The sequence below is a fragment of the Hemibagrus wyckioides genome, linkage group LG28 (assembly GCF_019097595.1).
Source record: "Hemibagrus wyckioides isolate EC202008001 linkage group LG28, SWU_Hwy_1.0, whole genome shotgun sequence".
Taxonomy (NCBI): domain Eukaryota; kingdom Metazoa; phylum Chordata; class Actinopteri; order Siluriformes; family Bagridae; genus Hemibagrus; species Hemibagrus wyckioides.
Genome location: NC_080737.1, coordinates 4132024 through 4144442, shown reverse-complemented (window position 1 = coordinate 4144442; position 12419 = coordinate 4132024). Strand labels below are relative to the sequence as shown.

Sequence of the window (12419 nt, the reverse complement as noted above, 5' to 3'; positions counted from 1 at the left end):
GTTATTTCTGACTGAAATTTTGCACAACCTCTGTACACATCTGCTTACAAACTCACAAACACACACTTTTAACTGTTTAGTATTTTTATTTGTGTAACACAGTACACCTGCAGTATCAGCTAAATAAATAGGTGTTAAATAACAATCAAATATAAAATCTATAAAAATTCTCTAGTATTTAAAATCAAGGAACAAAAATCATTCATACAAGCAAAACTTCTGATTTGTGTTATAACCTTAAATGAACAAATAAATAAATAAATAAATAAATAAATAAATAAGTATAAAAATAAATAAATAAATAAATAAATAAGTGTATGAGAATGGCAAGTACAGGGTGGAGAAGGTGAGTAGAACAGCCAATCCCTCTGCTCTGCTATTAGCTGCTGCACAGACGAAGCAGGAAGTCTGGGTTTGTTTGGGAAATACCACAGCGATTTCTTTCTATCACATTCTAAACCGATACTATTCTGGGAGGAAATGGTGAAAGAAGTAAGACTGCAAGACTGTGTCTAATCCTGTGCATTGGTTCAACACAGTCCAGCTGTAAACTCTTATTTAACACTGTAACAGATAATAATACTGTCAAAAACCCTGTACTTGGTTCTCAATTCACAGTGGATAGGAAATAAATAACAGCAATAATCAGTCAAATCCACCCAGGATTCAAGCCCTCGCTCGGATAAACTACCAAACATCCATGAATGTAGATCTATTGCAAAAATTCCAAGAGTGCGCTGAAAGCGCTTGTCGCATATGGAGGCGTGGGCAGGTGATAAGTGTGATGAGTCTATGTGATGGAGCTCTTCACACTTTGCAGAAGCGGCAGTGATGAAAATGGTGGCGATTCAAGTCAAGTTTGATTACTTAAAGTGCGATCTATAAGCTTTTTTTTTTTTTGGAGGAATTATAAAGATCACTTGATGCTTTGCACAATTATTGCGCAATACATGACCCAGCCACAATATTTGGCAATATTTTAGGGGGATTCAAACCAGAAATCCCCTCCTAGTCAGAGTAAAAAATAAGATTATTAATAACATTTGAAAGCACAACTTGATGGCTGTGAGGTATCCTGGAATTTCTTACTCAAGGACAAAATGAAATGAACATCAAATTACAGGTTAATCTGACGTGATACTCACTAGTAGATGCTAGTTTGTCACTAGTCATTTTTGGCTCCCTGTTGTAAAGCATAAATTCGACTAGCCAGGAAGCCGAATCTGAACCTTTTTTTTTTTTCAGAGAAAAAGCGCTGGGGGATTATTTCAGACCCGGAAAAATGTAAACAGTGGCCTGAAATAAAGGAAATAGGCAGATACACAGCAGTGTTGTGAATCACATTGTTTCTAAGGGATCTCAGAAATGACATAATTATTACAAGTTTAAAAAAAAAACAAAAAAAAGAAGACAAAATCGTGTTTAAATAATAAATAGTTTTGCAAAAATAAATAAATCCTAAATCAAATGAGGGCTGAAAACCCTTGTCTCAGCTGCATTGGAATGTGCTCATGTGTGCAGGTTTTCTGCCGTTTACTGGTTTACATATCAGGATTTAGCCCTCAGCAGTGTATAATCCCTCACGAGCCTGCACAGGTATCGCTCCAGGTCACGAAGGATGACGTAGCCCTCCACAGCCGACACCCACTGAGACGAGTCGGACCTCTGCTGCACCGTGGTCGGGGAAGGCTCGTCCTCTTCGGGCTGAGGGGCCGACCGGACGTCTGTGCTGCGGAGCGTGGAGGACAGGATGAGGTCCAGAACTGAGCGAGTGGAGCCAGGCGGAGAGATGGTGGAGATCGAGCTGGAGGACGAGGATGAAACAGAGGTGGAGAAGGTGGTGGATGGAGTTGGAGGTGTGTGTGTGTAGACATCCTTCTTCTTTAATGTGGTCATTCTGTTTAGCTGGGAAGAAAGAGCAAAAGACATTAATGATTATTATAAGAAGTAGATTAAATACTGAATATTAATTATGTTTTAGATCAGACGCTCAAAAGCTCTTCAGGTTGGAGATTCAGGCCATATAAAAAACACAAAACCTTTTAAAAAATCATCATTATTAATTAATTAATACATTATTTTCACCTTTATTTTCTAAAATTTTTCCAAACATTTTATTGTTTGCTTGTTTTGTTTTACACTGATCAGGCATAACATTATGACCAGCTGCCTAATATTGTGTTGGTCCCAAAAGAGCCCTGACCCGTCCTGCACTGTGTATTCTGGCACCTATCAGAACCAGCATTAACAATTTGAGCAACAGTGGCTCGTCTGTTGGATCGGATCACACGGGCCAGCCTTCACTCCCTATGTGCATCAGTGAGCCTCGGCTGCCCATGACCCTGTCGCCGGTTCACCACTGTTCCTTCCTTGTACCTTTTTTGATAGGTACTGACCACTGCAGACCGGGAACACCCCACAAGAGCTGCAGTTTTGGAGATGCTCTGATCCAGTGGTCTAGCCATCACAATTTGGCCCTTCGTCAAACTCAAAGCTCAAATCCTTACACTTTTCCTGCTTCTAACATCAACTTTGAGGACAAAATGTTGACTTGCTGCCTGATATATCCCACCCACTAACAGGTGCCATGATGAGGAGATCATCAGATCTCACTTCACATGTTATTCACTTCACCTGGTGTATGTTGGAAAACAATAATTCCACTTAAAACTCAGCAGTAGACAGACTCAGTGATCTAGAAGCATGGTTCTCAAATCCAGGGACTGTGGCGAGAAATGACTGAACTAGATTCATAGAACAAATCTGAATCATGTTAAAGGATTAAATCTGTGCCCTGATCTAGAGGACCATGAAGCACTTTTATGTTCATAAACCATCAGCGGTTTCCAACCAAAAGGTTTCACAACTTTTCAGTTCAGCAAAAAAAGTCATCTCGAGGAACTAGCGAACTGAGAAGTAAGCACTCCAGGATAATGACTAATGACTTTGCAGCAAAACTGTTTGGAATATTAGCATTGTTCTCTGACATGTGAGTGTTACTGTTAACAGAGGACAGAAAGACACTACAATAACAACCGCAATTGCTCCTGCGGTTTCTGCTGTGCCGTCAACACTGACATTGCTTCACAGTGCTCAAAGACAGCTGACATCTGAGAATACTGAAATAGCGTGCTTATTAAAGATCAAGTCTGATACTTAGACCGGAAATACTAAATGAAGTCACATACTGTTATGGAGGGATAGATAGATAGATAGATAGATAGATAGATAGATAGATAGATAGATAGATAGATAGATAGATAGATAGATAGATAGATAGATAGATAGATAGATAGATAGATAGATAGATAGATAGATAGATAGATAGATAGATAGATAGATAGATAGATAGATAGAAATGTCACTTAAATACATAATTGTTAAGCCATTTTTTTTAACACAGCACAACCTCTGCATTCACTGAAACCAAAGTGTGACGTGTTTTTTTTTTTCTTTTTCTTTTTTTTTTTTTGCTTCATTTTCATTGAGAATTTGGGAAAGTCACCTGAAACTACAGAAGTTCCCATGGACTTTTGCCGCCCAGTTGTTTGAGCTCTCCCCTGTTTTGCAACGAGTCTCTAATGAAAGTAAGCCTTTGCTGCGTGATGATTAGTCATTCTTTGCAACAGCTGTACGAGAGGCAGCAAAGGGGAAACAAGCCGAAACTGTTTGTGGAAGGACTTCTGTATGTTTGTGTGGGTGTGTGGGGGTGTGTGGGGGTGTGGGGGTGTGTGGGGGTGTGTGTGAAGGAAAAAGAGATAGAAATGTGTAGTGTTTTTTAATGAGTGTTTTTTCACAGCATTTTACTCTTGCACTTGTCTCGGTTATCACATTATTATTATTATTATTATTATTTATTTATTTAATTAATTAATTGATTGATTTTTTAAATAAATAATTTTCTCTGGAGCAAGAAAAGTTTTTTTCAGTCTGCATTTTGTGTGTATATACCTGAGAGTTCACTTGTCTCATGAGGTCCCGGAGGTCCAGCTGGATTCCCAGAATGCTCTGGGACAAGGACCGAAGTGGTCTTCCTCGCTTGTTCCTCCTCCTCATCTCGCTATCTCCAACTTGTTCGCTGCTTCCCTGCAGTTTCTGACGCTGACTCTCCAGGTGAGACCAGAACAGCTGAAGGTCACGAGAAGCACGGTACAAGCGCTCAGCATCCTACACACACACACACACACACAATGTTAAGAGTTAAACCTTGTGTAATAGAAAAATATAATACTCATATAATTTAGTGCACGCACACACACACACACACACACCTCCATCTGAAGCCAGGTCCGATAGTTTATGGTGACTGATGGTAGTGTGTTTAATGCAATCCTCTTGTCATCAAAGTGTATATTTCCTAATTGTTCTTCTTTCTGCCAAAAAAAACCCCAGCAACAAATATTTATTTGTTTGTTTCAGTAATTAAGCAGTAAATTGTATTAAATTTGAACAAGATTTCATTCCAATACAACTGCATTAAATACTGTTACTGTGACAATCCATAAACTCTGTAACTCTATGATGAAGGACTGGTTCTGGTTACTTACGTATCTCAGTAGGAGCTGCTGGACGTGGGAGCGGACAGTACGTGTCAAACTGAGGGAGTTGGAGAAACTACTGAGAGACGAGGAGCATCTCTGGTACACCGTTGCTAAGAGACAAATCCACAGAGCTGTCCTGCAACCTGCCATCTAACACACACACACACACACACAATAAATAAATAATCTAATAATAAATGCTATCCTAATAGGCCAACCCCTAACTCTTTGATATGCACACATTCAGTGGGTAGTTTTTAGGTCCCCCCCCCAACGACCCCCTCCCTCAACACACACATCTATTTCTTTTCTGCTAATGCATGACAAAGTAATAAAGTGAGCATGAACAATCTACAGTATCTTAATACAACTCTTAACAGACAAAGCAAATATGTTCAACAGTATAAATGATCTAAAGTTGTTGCTCTTTTTGGTGCTCCCTGCTCCGTGTATTTCGACTGGTCACGGTATTTAACGCCGGATGCAACCCTCCCGTTTTGTCCAGGTCTTGGGACCGGGACTGTGAGTTAACTCGTCGGTTGTTTCCCTGACCGATAAACGCACCCGGGCTGCAGTAGTGAGCGCGCGGGATCCTGTCGCTGAGCCACCAATAGACTTCGTATAAGTTATAGACAGCGAAAAATAATAAATAATAAAGTTCATCTTCACTCTGCACGTGGGCCGACAATTCTGAAGAAGCCAAATAAATAAATAAATAATGAAAACGATGATATTTTTCTTTGGAAAGCCACCGCAGGAGAATCTTATTATTATTATTATTATTATTGTTGTTGTTGTTGTTGTTGTTGTAATAATCATAATCACAATTACAGTGATAATTATAATCAATTAGTTTTAAATCGATAAAACGGTAACGTTCAGCCGTTCGCCCTGACACAATATTGATCTCCTGGAAACACAAAACAGCTGGCAAACATGTGGCTCCTTCAAGATAATACAATAAATATTGTATTATATTAGTGGATAAAATAAGGATTCCCGTTTACTGGATTAATGTGTAACACGCACAAACACACACACGCACACACACACGAGCACTCACGCGCACACACTCACCTCTGCAAGCCGTTGATTGAGTAGGATATGTCCTGTGTAGTCCGCGCTGATTGCTGTCGGTGCGAGTGTTTGAGAGCGACTGTGAGAGAGAAGAGAAGTGCCGGTATTTATATACCTTGGTTTCACTTTGTTATATGTAAAGGGGGCGGGGTCGGGGTCGGGAATTGAATGAAAACTACACATACGATTACATCATAATGTAACTGAGAACATCACCAGCACCGCAATAATATTACTAATAATAATACTTTCTTAACACATTATTATTATAATCAATAGTTATTGATAACTCATTATTATTATTATTATTATTATTATTATTATTGTTGTTGTTGTTGTTGTTGGTGTTATTATTATTATTATTATTATTATATCTCAAGTTTGTTACTTTGCATTGTTTAACTTGTCTTTATTTGTCACATAAACAAATTACTGAACAGTGAAATTCTTTCTTCGCATATGCCTTCCTGGGGGTTGGGGTCAGAGTGCAGGGTCAGCCATGATGCAGCGCCCCTGGAGTAGGGGGGCCTTGCTCAAGGGCCCAACGGTGGCAGCTTGGCGGTACTGGGGCATGAACCCCGATATCTTCTAGTCAACAATCCAGAGCCTTGACCACTTGAGCTACCCACCGCCCCTGCTTATCTGAGTAATTAATTTTTTTTCACAAAATAGTAGAAGAAAACCCTGACCCCATCCCGCCACCCGCACACCCATGGCCCGTGGCTTGACCTGCAGGATTTGTTTCTTTCTCAAGAATAAAGACTGTTTTTTTTTCTTTCTTTCTTTCTTTCTTTCTTTCTTTCTTTCTTTCTTTCTTTCTTTCTTTTTATAACATACGATCTCTTCGTACAAGAATTCAACATCATATTTGGGCAAACATGTCAAGGCGATAGAGCACATCCTGTGATAATCATAATGGCCATTTTCTTTAATATGAAATCTAAAGTTAGCTCGCTGCACTGAAGGGTTATCTAGTGTATGTGAATAAATCTGTCATTATCTCAATTACCTCGTGCATGGCTAGTTAGCTAAGTAAGCTAACGCAGTCTGTATCTCTTGAGCAGCAGGCTATATCAACGTTACTGATGCTATACAGCAACCCAGTAACACAATAGCTCAACTTTTGTTGCTGATATCTGAAATCAAGTAAATTTTCTTTTTCATTGTTTTCTCTCTTTTTTTTTTAATAATGTAAAGCATGATTAGATCACTACACAAACACTGTATATCTACTTTCACTTCTAGGAAATGTGTAGTGCGTGTGTGTGTGTGTGTGTGCGTGTGTGTGTGTGTGTGTGTGTCGTGAGTCCCGGAGAAAGCCCTCACGCGTCACACGGAAGAAAAAGGAAAGGGAACTCTCATCACGCACGATACTGTAACTCCCCTCCTCCTCTTTCATTCTTCTTTCATATTTTCCTAAAACGTTTCATTTCCATTTATTACATATTTTCATTTCATGTTTTTTTTTGGCCGTTCTTTTTTTTTTTTCTTTTTCTTTTTTTGCATAAAGAAACCTTGAAATTGAGTTTCTCCTCTGCATGTGATCAACTGATGCATTTCTGACCGAAATCATTTTTTTAAAAAAATGTATTTGATCTTTAACAGTTCAAATGTATGTATGTATTTATTTATGTGTTTATTTATTGTTTTTGTTTATTTATTGACTATTTATTTATTTAAAAAGGGATATATTCAGGTGGTCAAGAATCCATTAAAATAAAAAAAAAATAATAATTCAGATAAATATAAATTATTCAGAAGTACGGTGTGTTGGCCGCTCTTTAATTAATCTAAAATTGTATTTGTTTTTTAATTGTAAAAAAAAATTCCTGTGGTATTAAAGGAATAAAGCACCTCAGTGAGGCATTATGTTTTCGGCAAAACTTTAGAGTGTTGAAATAATAACTCAACTCTTTCACACCGTACTGTCGATGATTTTCTTAATGCTATGACTTTATGAGATCTTTATTATTTATTCATCTTCCCTGCGCTCATGCTGATAGTCCAGGATTTTTTCAGGTATTTTAAAGATTATGTAACCATAAAAAAAAAAAAAAAAAAAAAAAACACTGCATCCCAGCAAGAATGGAAATCACATCTGTTTCTAGGAGGTCTTGGCACACCTGGACAATGCCACAACGTGTACATTCCTAGGGAACTAAACCGGGAGGGTTTCTGTGGGTTAGGGTTCGATTCGTTCTGTTTACACGTAATAACGGCTTCATTAAAAACACTGGATTTCAACAACCATGCCTTTAATATCCTTCAGCAAAAAATATTAAAGTCCCAAAGACACTCCTGAGCGTGTGTGTGTGTGTGTGTGTGTGTGTGTGTGTGGTGTTGCTTGACTCACTTTGAAAGTGATTTAAAGACTTAATAAATAAATAAATAAATCAATCAATCAGGAGCGGAAAAATTGCCAAAAAATCCACCATGGGATTTAAGGTAAAACAAAGTGTATCGAAAAATAAAGTTGATAAAATCACATGCGCATTTTCAGAGTGATTAATCGTTTGATTTTCGAGTTTTTGTATGATTTCAGATGATTTGTCCTGAAGATGTCGGAAAACGCACCGATACAAATCGCTGACCCTGAAGACTGCGTCCATAAATATGAAATAAAGTTTAAAAATGTAGAGAAAATGACGCGTACACGCGTTCATGTTTTGCTAATTAATGCATTATTTTACCCGGTTATTATTGTTAGTCTTAGTCTGGTGTGTCGCCACCAAAATCCGTGTAATAGTAATATAAATAGTTACTATTTATAACGAGCGCGTTTATATAAGCCTGTGATTTCCAGCCGCAGTACAGTCAAATGTGAACCGTGTGGAAAAATAAATGCATAAAATCAGAACGTGATTAATCTGGAGGATCTGGAGTTTATCCTGTGGACAGTAAAACAAAAACAAATCCTGCATGGGCACCAGTCCATCCCAGATAACAGCAGTCTATCTATATTTCAGGTTTTTAGATATCGACTATTTTATTTCGTATTTCTGCGTTTTTGTGCGCCATCTCATATTTAGTCTCAAAACGGGTTTTTCCAAAAATTCTGAAGCATGATACACTGTCTGCTCGTCATTCCGTGCTCTGATTGTAATGTTGCTCATTACACAAACTAAAAACCACCTCGAGAAATCAGACCTGTAACAAGTCCACTCTAAATTCTATTTCAAAGAATATTATAATATAAATTCAATTCAATTCAATTTTATTCGTCTAGCTCGTTTAACAATGGACATTGTCTCAAAACAGCTTTACCCCAGATAGCAAAATAGGTCTGGCCCAGATCTGGCCCACACAATGCGCTTACACTCGGCCCACATACCACAAAGAATAACGGCACTTTGGTGGCCCGTATCTGGTTTGCCAGAGGTGGGCCATGCATGGGCCAGCACAAGGCCAGCACTAGGCCACACTGTTGGCCCAGATCTGGCATACACTTCTGGCATGGACAAACCTGGGCCACATAAACCAAACCATAACCGGGCCACATCTGGCATGCCATCATATAAACAGTGCCATCACTGCCAGACCTGGTCCGCATCTGGCTGATATACCACTTGCCATTTCAGCACTCAGCCAGCAGTGCCGGCTTAATGCCAGATCTGGCCCAGACCCGTCTGCTATGTGGGACAGAACATAAGAAACATAGTACAAAAGTCACAGATTAATGTTGGACAAAAAGTTCAAGATTAGACTTATATTTATAAAAATCAGCTCGATTTCCAGCGAGACGTTTTTTTTTTCTCTTCTCTTACGCTCAGCGTTTAATGACCCGTGACACCAGGGACAGCTGCAGTGTTCCTCGATTGGATATGTTTTATTGCTTTTTAGGTAAAGTGTGTAAGGTGAAGTGAAAGGTGTGGTGGAGGCAGCAGTCTAGCTGAACCACCTGAGGGGAAGTGGAAACCCAAAAAGTAGACTGGGGTCAACTGACTTGAATGTGTTGAGGCTTCTATTGCTTGTGGCAAAAGCGGTAACAATCAGTGGTACTGATGGTGCACGCGCAAAACTTAACGTCCTCGAGGCCACTAGAATTGTGCAATTTTACTGTTGCGTTTTCATGACCAAGAGCTTTCCACAAGTTTATAAGAAAAGAGAATTAGTTCATAAGAAAAGTGAGCAATTTTGAAGAACTTTGCAGACAAGGTCAGGAGAGTAGAAAACCTGCTCCTGAAATGCAGGCAAAGCTTCTACTACCTGGTGAAGCATGGGGGTGGTAGCATCATGCAAGTTACTATTAATTTCTTTATTGTTTTTTTTTTCTTCTGTAGACTAATACCGTCTTACCTTGGCACATATTTAATAAAATATTATTATGCAAACAATCTTTTTTTTTTCAAAGCTAAAGTCAAAGCTAAAGTAGGTAGCTGAAGGGTACATACTTAATGGTTTGTGTGTTGCATTAAGAGAGTTAACAAGGAGGATGTGGATAAGATTTGAAGGAAAATCACCTATCCACATACTCCCTGGAGATACCCATCATGTTCAGCAGAATGATCGAGTCTCTCTGCATTTCTTAGATTCTTACTTTTTCTGGGACTCCCTGATGCTGGAAGCTGTTTTGGTTTTTGTTTTGTTATTAGGGCTGTAAGAATTCATCCTGCCTCAAACAGAAATCAGAACTAAACAACTGGATTTTGCATTGTTCACGCTGCACTTATTTCGCATTCCATTTACAGGTGTGTGTGTGTGTGTGTGTGTGCGTCCATGTATGTGTGTGTGTGTGTGTTATATATTTATTTTAATCCATATTAAGTTAAGATGAATAATTGTAGCTTTATGAATGTACATCGTAGTTGTTTGTATACAGAACTGAAATAGCCCCAGTCAACACAGCATATATTTCAGTTCCTTTATAGGCTGTGCAACACTTCAGGAATTTTACCAAAACCTTGATCTCATCCTTGTCCTCATCGTGTTGAAGACTTTCCACATTCATCATCAGAATCATCACCATCACACCGTGCAGTAATAAGAAAAAAAGAAACGTTTCAAAGAAAACGCGATGTTCATGTAAACACGTGGTGAAAGCGAAAGGCTGCTTCAGGCAGAGTAAAATTTCAGTCAATGGGGTGAATCTATGAACACTTAAAAAGCAGAAATACATACAGTAAATAAATAAACATTTGTGTTATCTATACAGTAAGTAAGGTCTAAATCGCTGTGGGTCATGCAGTCAGAGGAAAATAAACTACAAAGTGAGTTTGTGACTGAGAAAACTGACTGTGAAAAAATGATTTGCTAAAGTCTTTCATTTCTATAATATCACTGAAATATGCCTACAGATACAAATGATCTCTACTAAAGAAGAACACAAAACATTTTTATCCATTAACAGTTACATTAAAAGTCCATAAACAGATCCCTGTTCATTCTCTCTCTCTCTCTCTCTCTCTCTCTCTCTCTCTCTCTCTCTCTCTTTCAAAGTAATTAGACCAAAAAAGCATGTTACTGAGAAACTCCTGTTCATAGCTGTTAAAGAAATTGAAGAAAATATAACCGTATTGACTTTATTGAATCAGTTCATTATTTGTTATCAGTTTTTTTTTTAATTCGTGTTATTTGTAGTCGATGTGACGCCTCCGACATACCCCATGCAATTCCTGTGTAATGTCTTAACAACAGAAACGATCTGATCAGTCTGAGCTGCTGTTCTAGAAAATTCATCAACACCTTCAGCAGCAACAGCACTGTGGCATAAATACTGCATCGATCAGGCATAACGTTATGACCCCCTGCCTAATGTTGTATCGCTCTCCCTTTTGCTGCCAAAACGGCCCTGACCTGTTAAGGCATGGGATCCTCTAGATCCCTGAAGGTGTGCTGTGATATCAGGCACCAAGATGTTAGCAGCAGGGCCTCCATGGGCTCCACCTCACAACTTACAGAACATAAAGGATACTCACAGGACTTAAAGGATACTTTTGATAGATGCTGACCGCTGCAGACTGGGAACACCCCACAAGAGCTGCTGTCTTGGAGATGCTCTGATCCAGTGGTCTAGCCATCACAATTTGGCCCTTCGTCAAACTCAAAGCTCAAATCCTTACACTTGTCCATTTTTCCTGCTTCTAACATCAACTTTGAGGACAAAATGTTGACTTGCTGCCTAATATATCCCACCCACTAACAGGTGCCGTGATGAGGAGATACTCAGTCTTATTCACGGCACCTCTCAGTAGTCATAATGTTATGCCTGATCATTGTATGTATCATTCATCTCAAACAATTGCATCAGCAGGTCAACCATCTGAAACTTCAAAGATCACCTTTTATAATCCAACTGTATAAAATCATAAATAAATCATAAATTATAAAATCATTTGCTACATAATCACTGCTAAACTTTATCTGTTTTTTTTCCAGAAATTCAAGTGCGGGTGATCTTAAATTGCTTAAATTGACTCTTGCTCCATTCAGAGAGTCATTTTCGGTGTAAATTAGATTTTAAAATGCCCAAACAAAAACAGCTGTCCTTAGAAATGCGTCAGTCTATAATTGTCGTGCTAAAGGACGGGTATTCTCTATGTGGCAGCTGGATCCAATCAGGACAAAAGACACACAGTAGAAGGCCCAAGTGTCCTCCTTCAGAAATAGACACCTCACTGCTCCAGAACTGGCTGCATTGTTGAATAAACCAGAGAGAATCTCTGGGGAATCAGATGGCAAGAAAAAAAAAAGAAGAAAGAAGTAGAAGCAAAGCTACTGCTATGTAGTGAAGCATGGGGGTGGTAGCATTATGCTATGAGTTACTCTAAATTTCTTGATAGTTTTGTTCTGAAGACTAATACC

At 38.7% G+C, this 12419-nt stretch overlaps 1 protein-coding gene across 1 annotated transcript; it reads right to left on the bottom strand.

The window, feature by feature from the left end:
* Positions 1 to 236: 236 nt before the first annotated feature.
* LOC131348298 (uncharacterized) lies at positions 237 to 5709 on the bottom strand. Its single transcript, XM_058383119.1, has 5 exons — positions 5619 to 5709; positions 4548 to 4691; positions 4272 to 4373; positions 3952 to 4167; positions 237 to 1905 (listed from the first exon to the last, which is right to left on the bottom strand). Exons 2-5 carry the CDS (start codon positions 4689 to 4691, stop codon positions 1549 to 1551), a joined length of 819 nt encoding a protein of 272 aa, XP_058239102.1. The 5' UTR covers positions 5619 to 5709; the 3' UTR covers positions 237 to 1548.
* Between the last annotated feature and the right edge of the window lie 6710 nt (positions 5710 to 12419).

Bases quoted from the DNA above. Each gene is read 5' to 3' on its own strand.
- LOC131348298 (XM_058383119.1), bottom strand. From the start codon at position 4,691: ATGGCAGGTTGCAGGACAGCTCTGTGGATTTGTCTCTTAGCAACGGTG. The intron at 4,374-4,547 runs GTAAGTAACCAG...TTTTTTTGGCAG, and splicing joins AGCAGCTCCTACTGAGATAC to AAAGAAGAACAATTAGGAAA. The intron at 1,906-3,951 runs GTATATACACAC...CTTTCTTCCCAG, and splicing joins TGAGACAAGTGAACTCTCAG to CTAAACAGAATGACCACATT.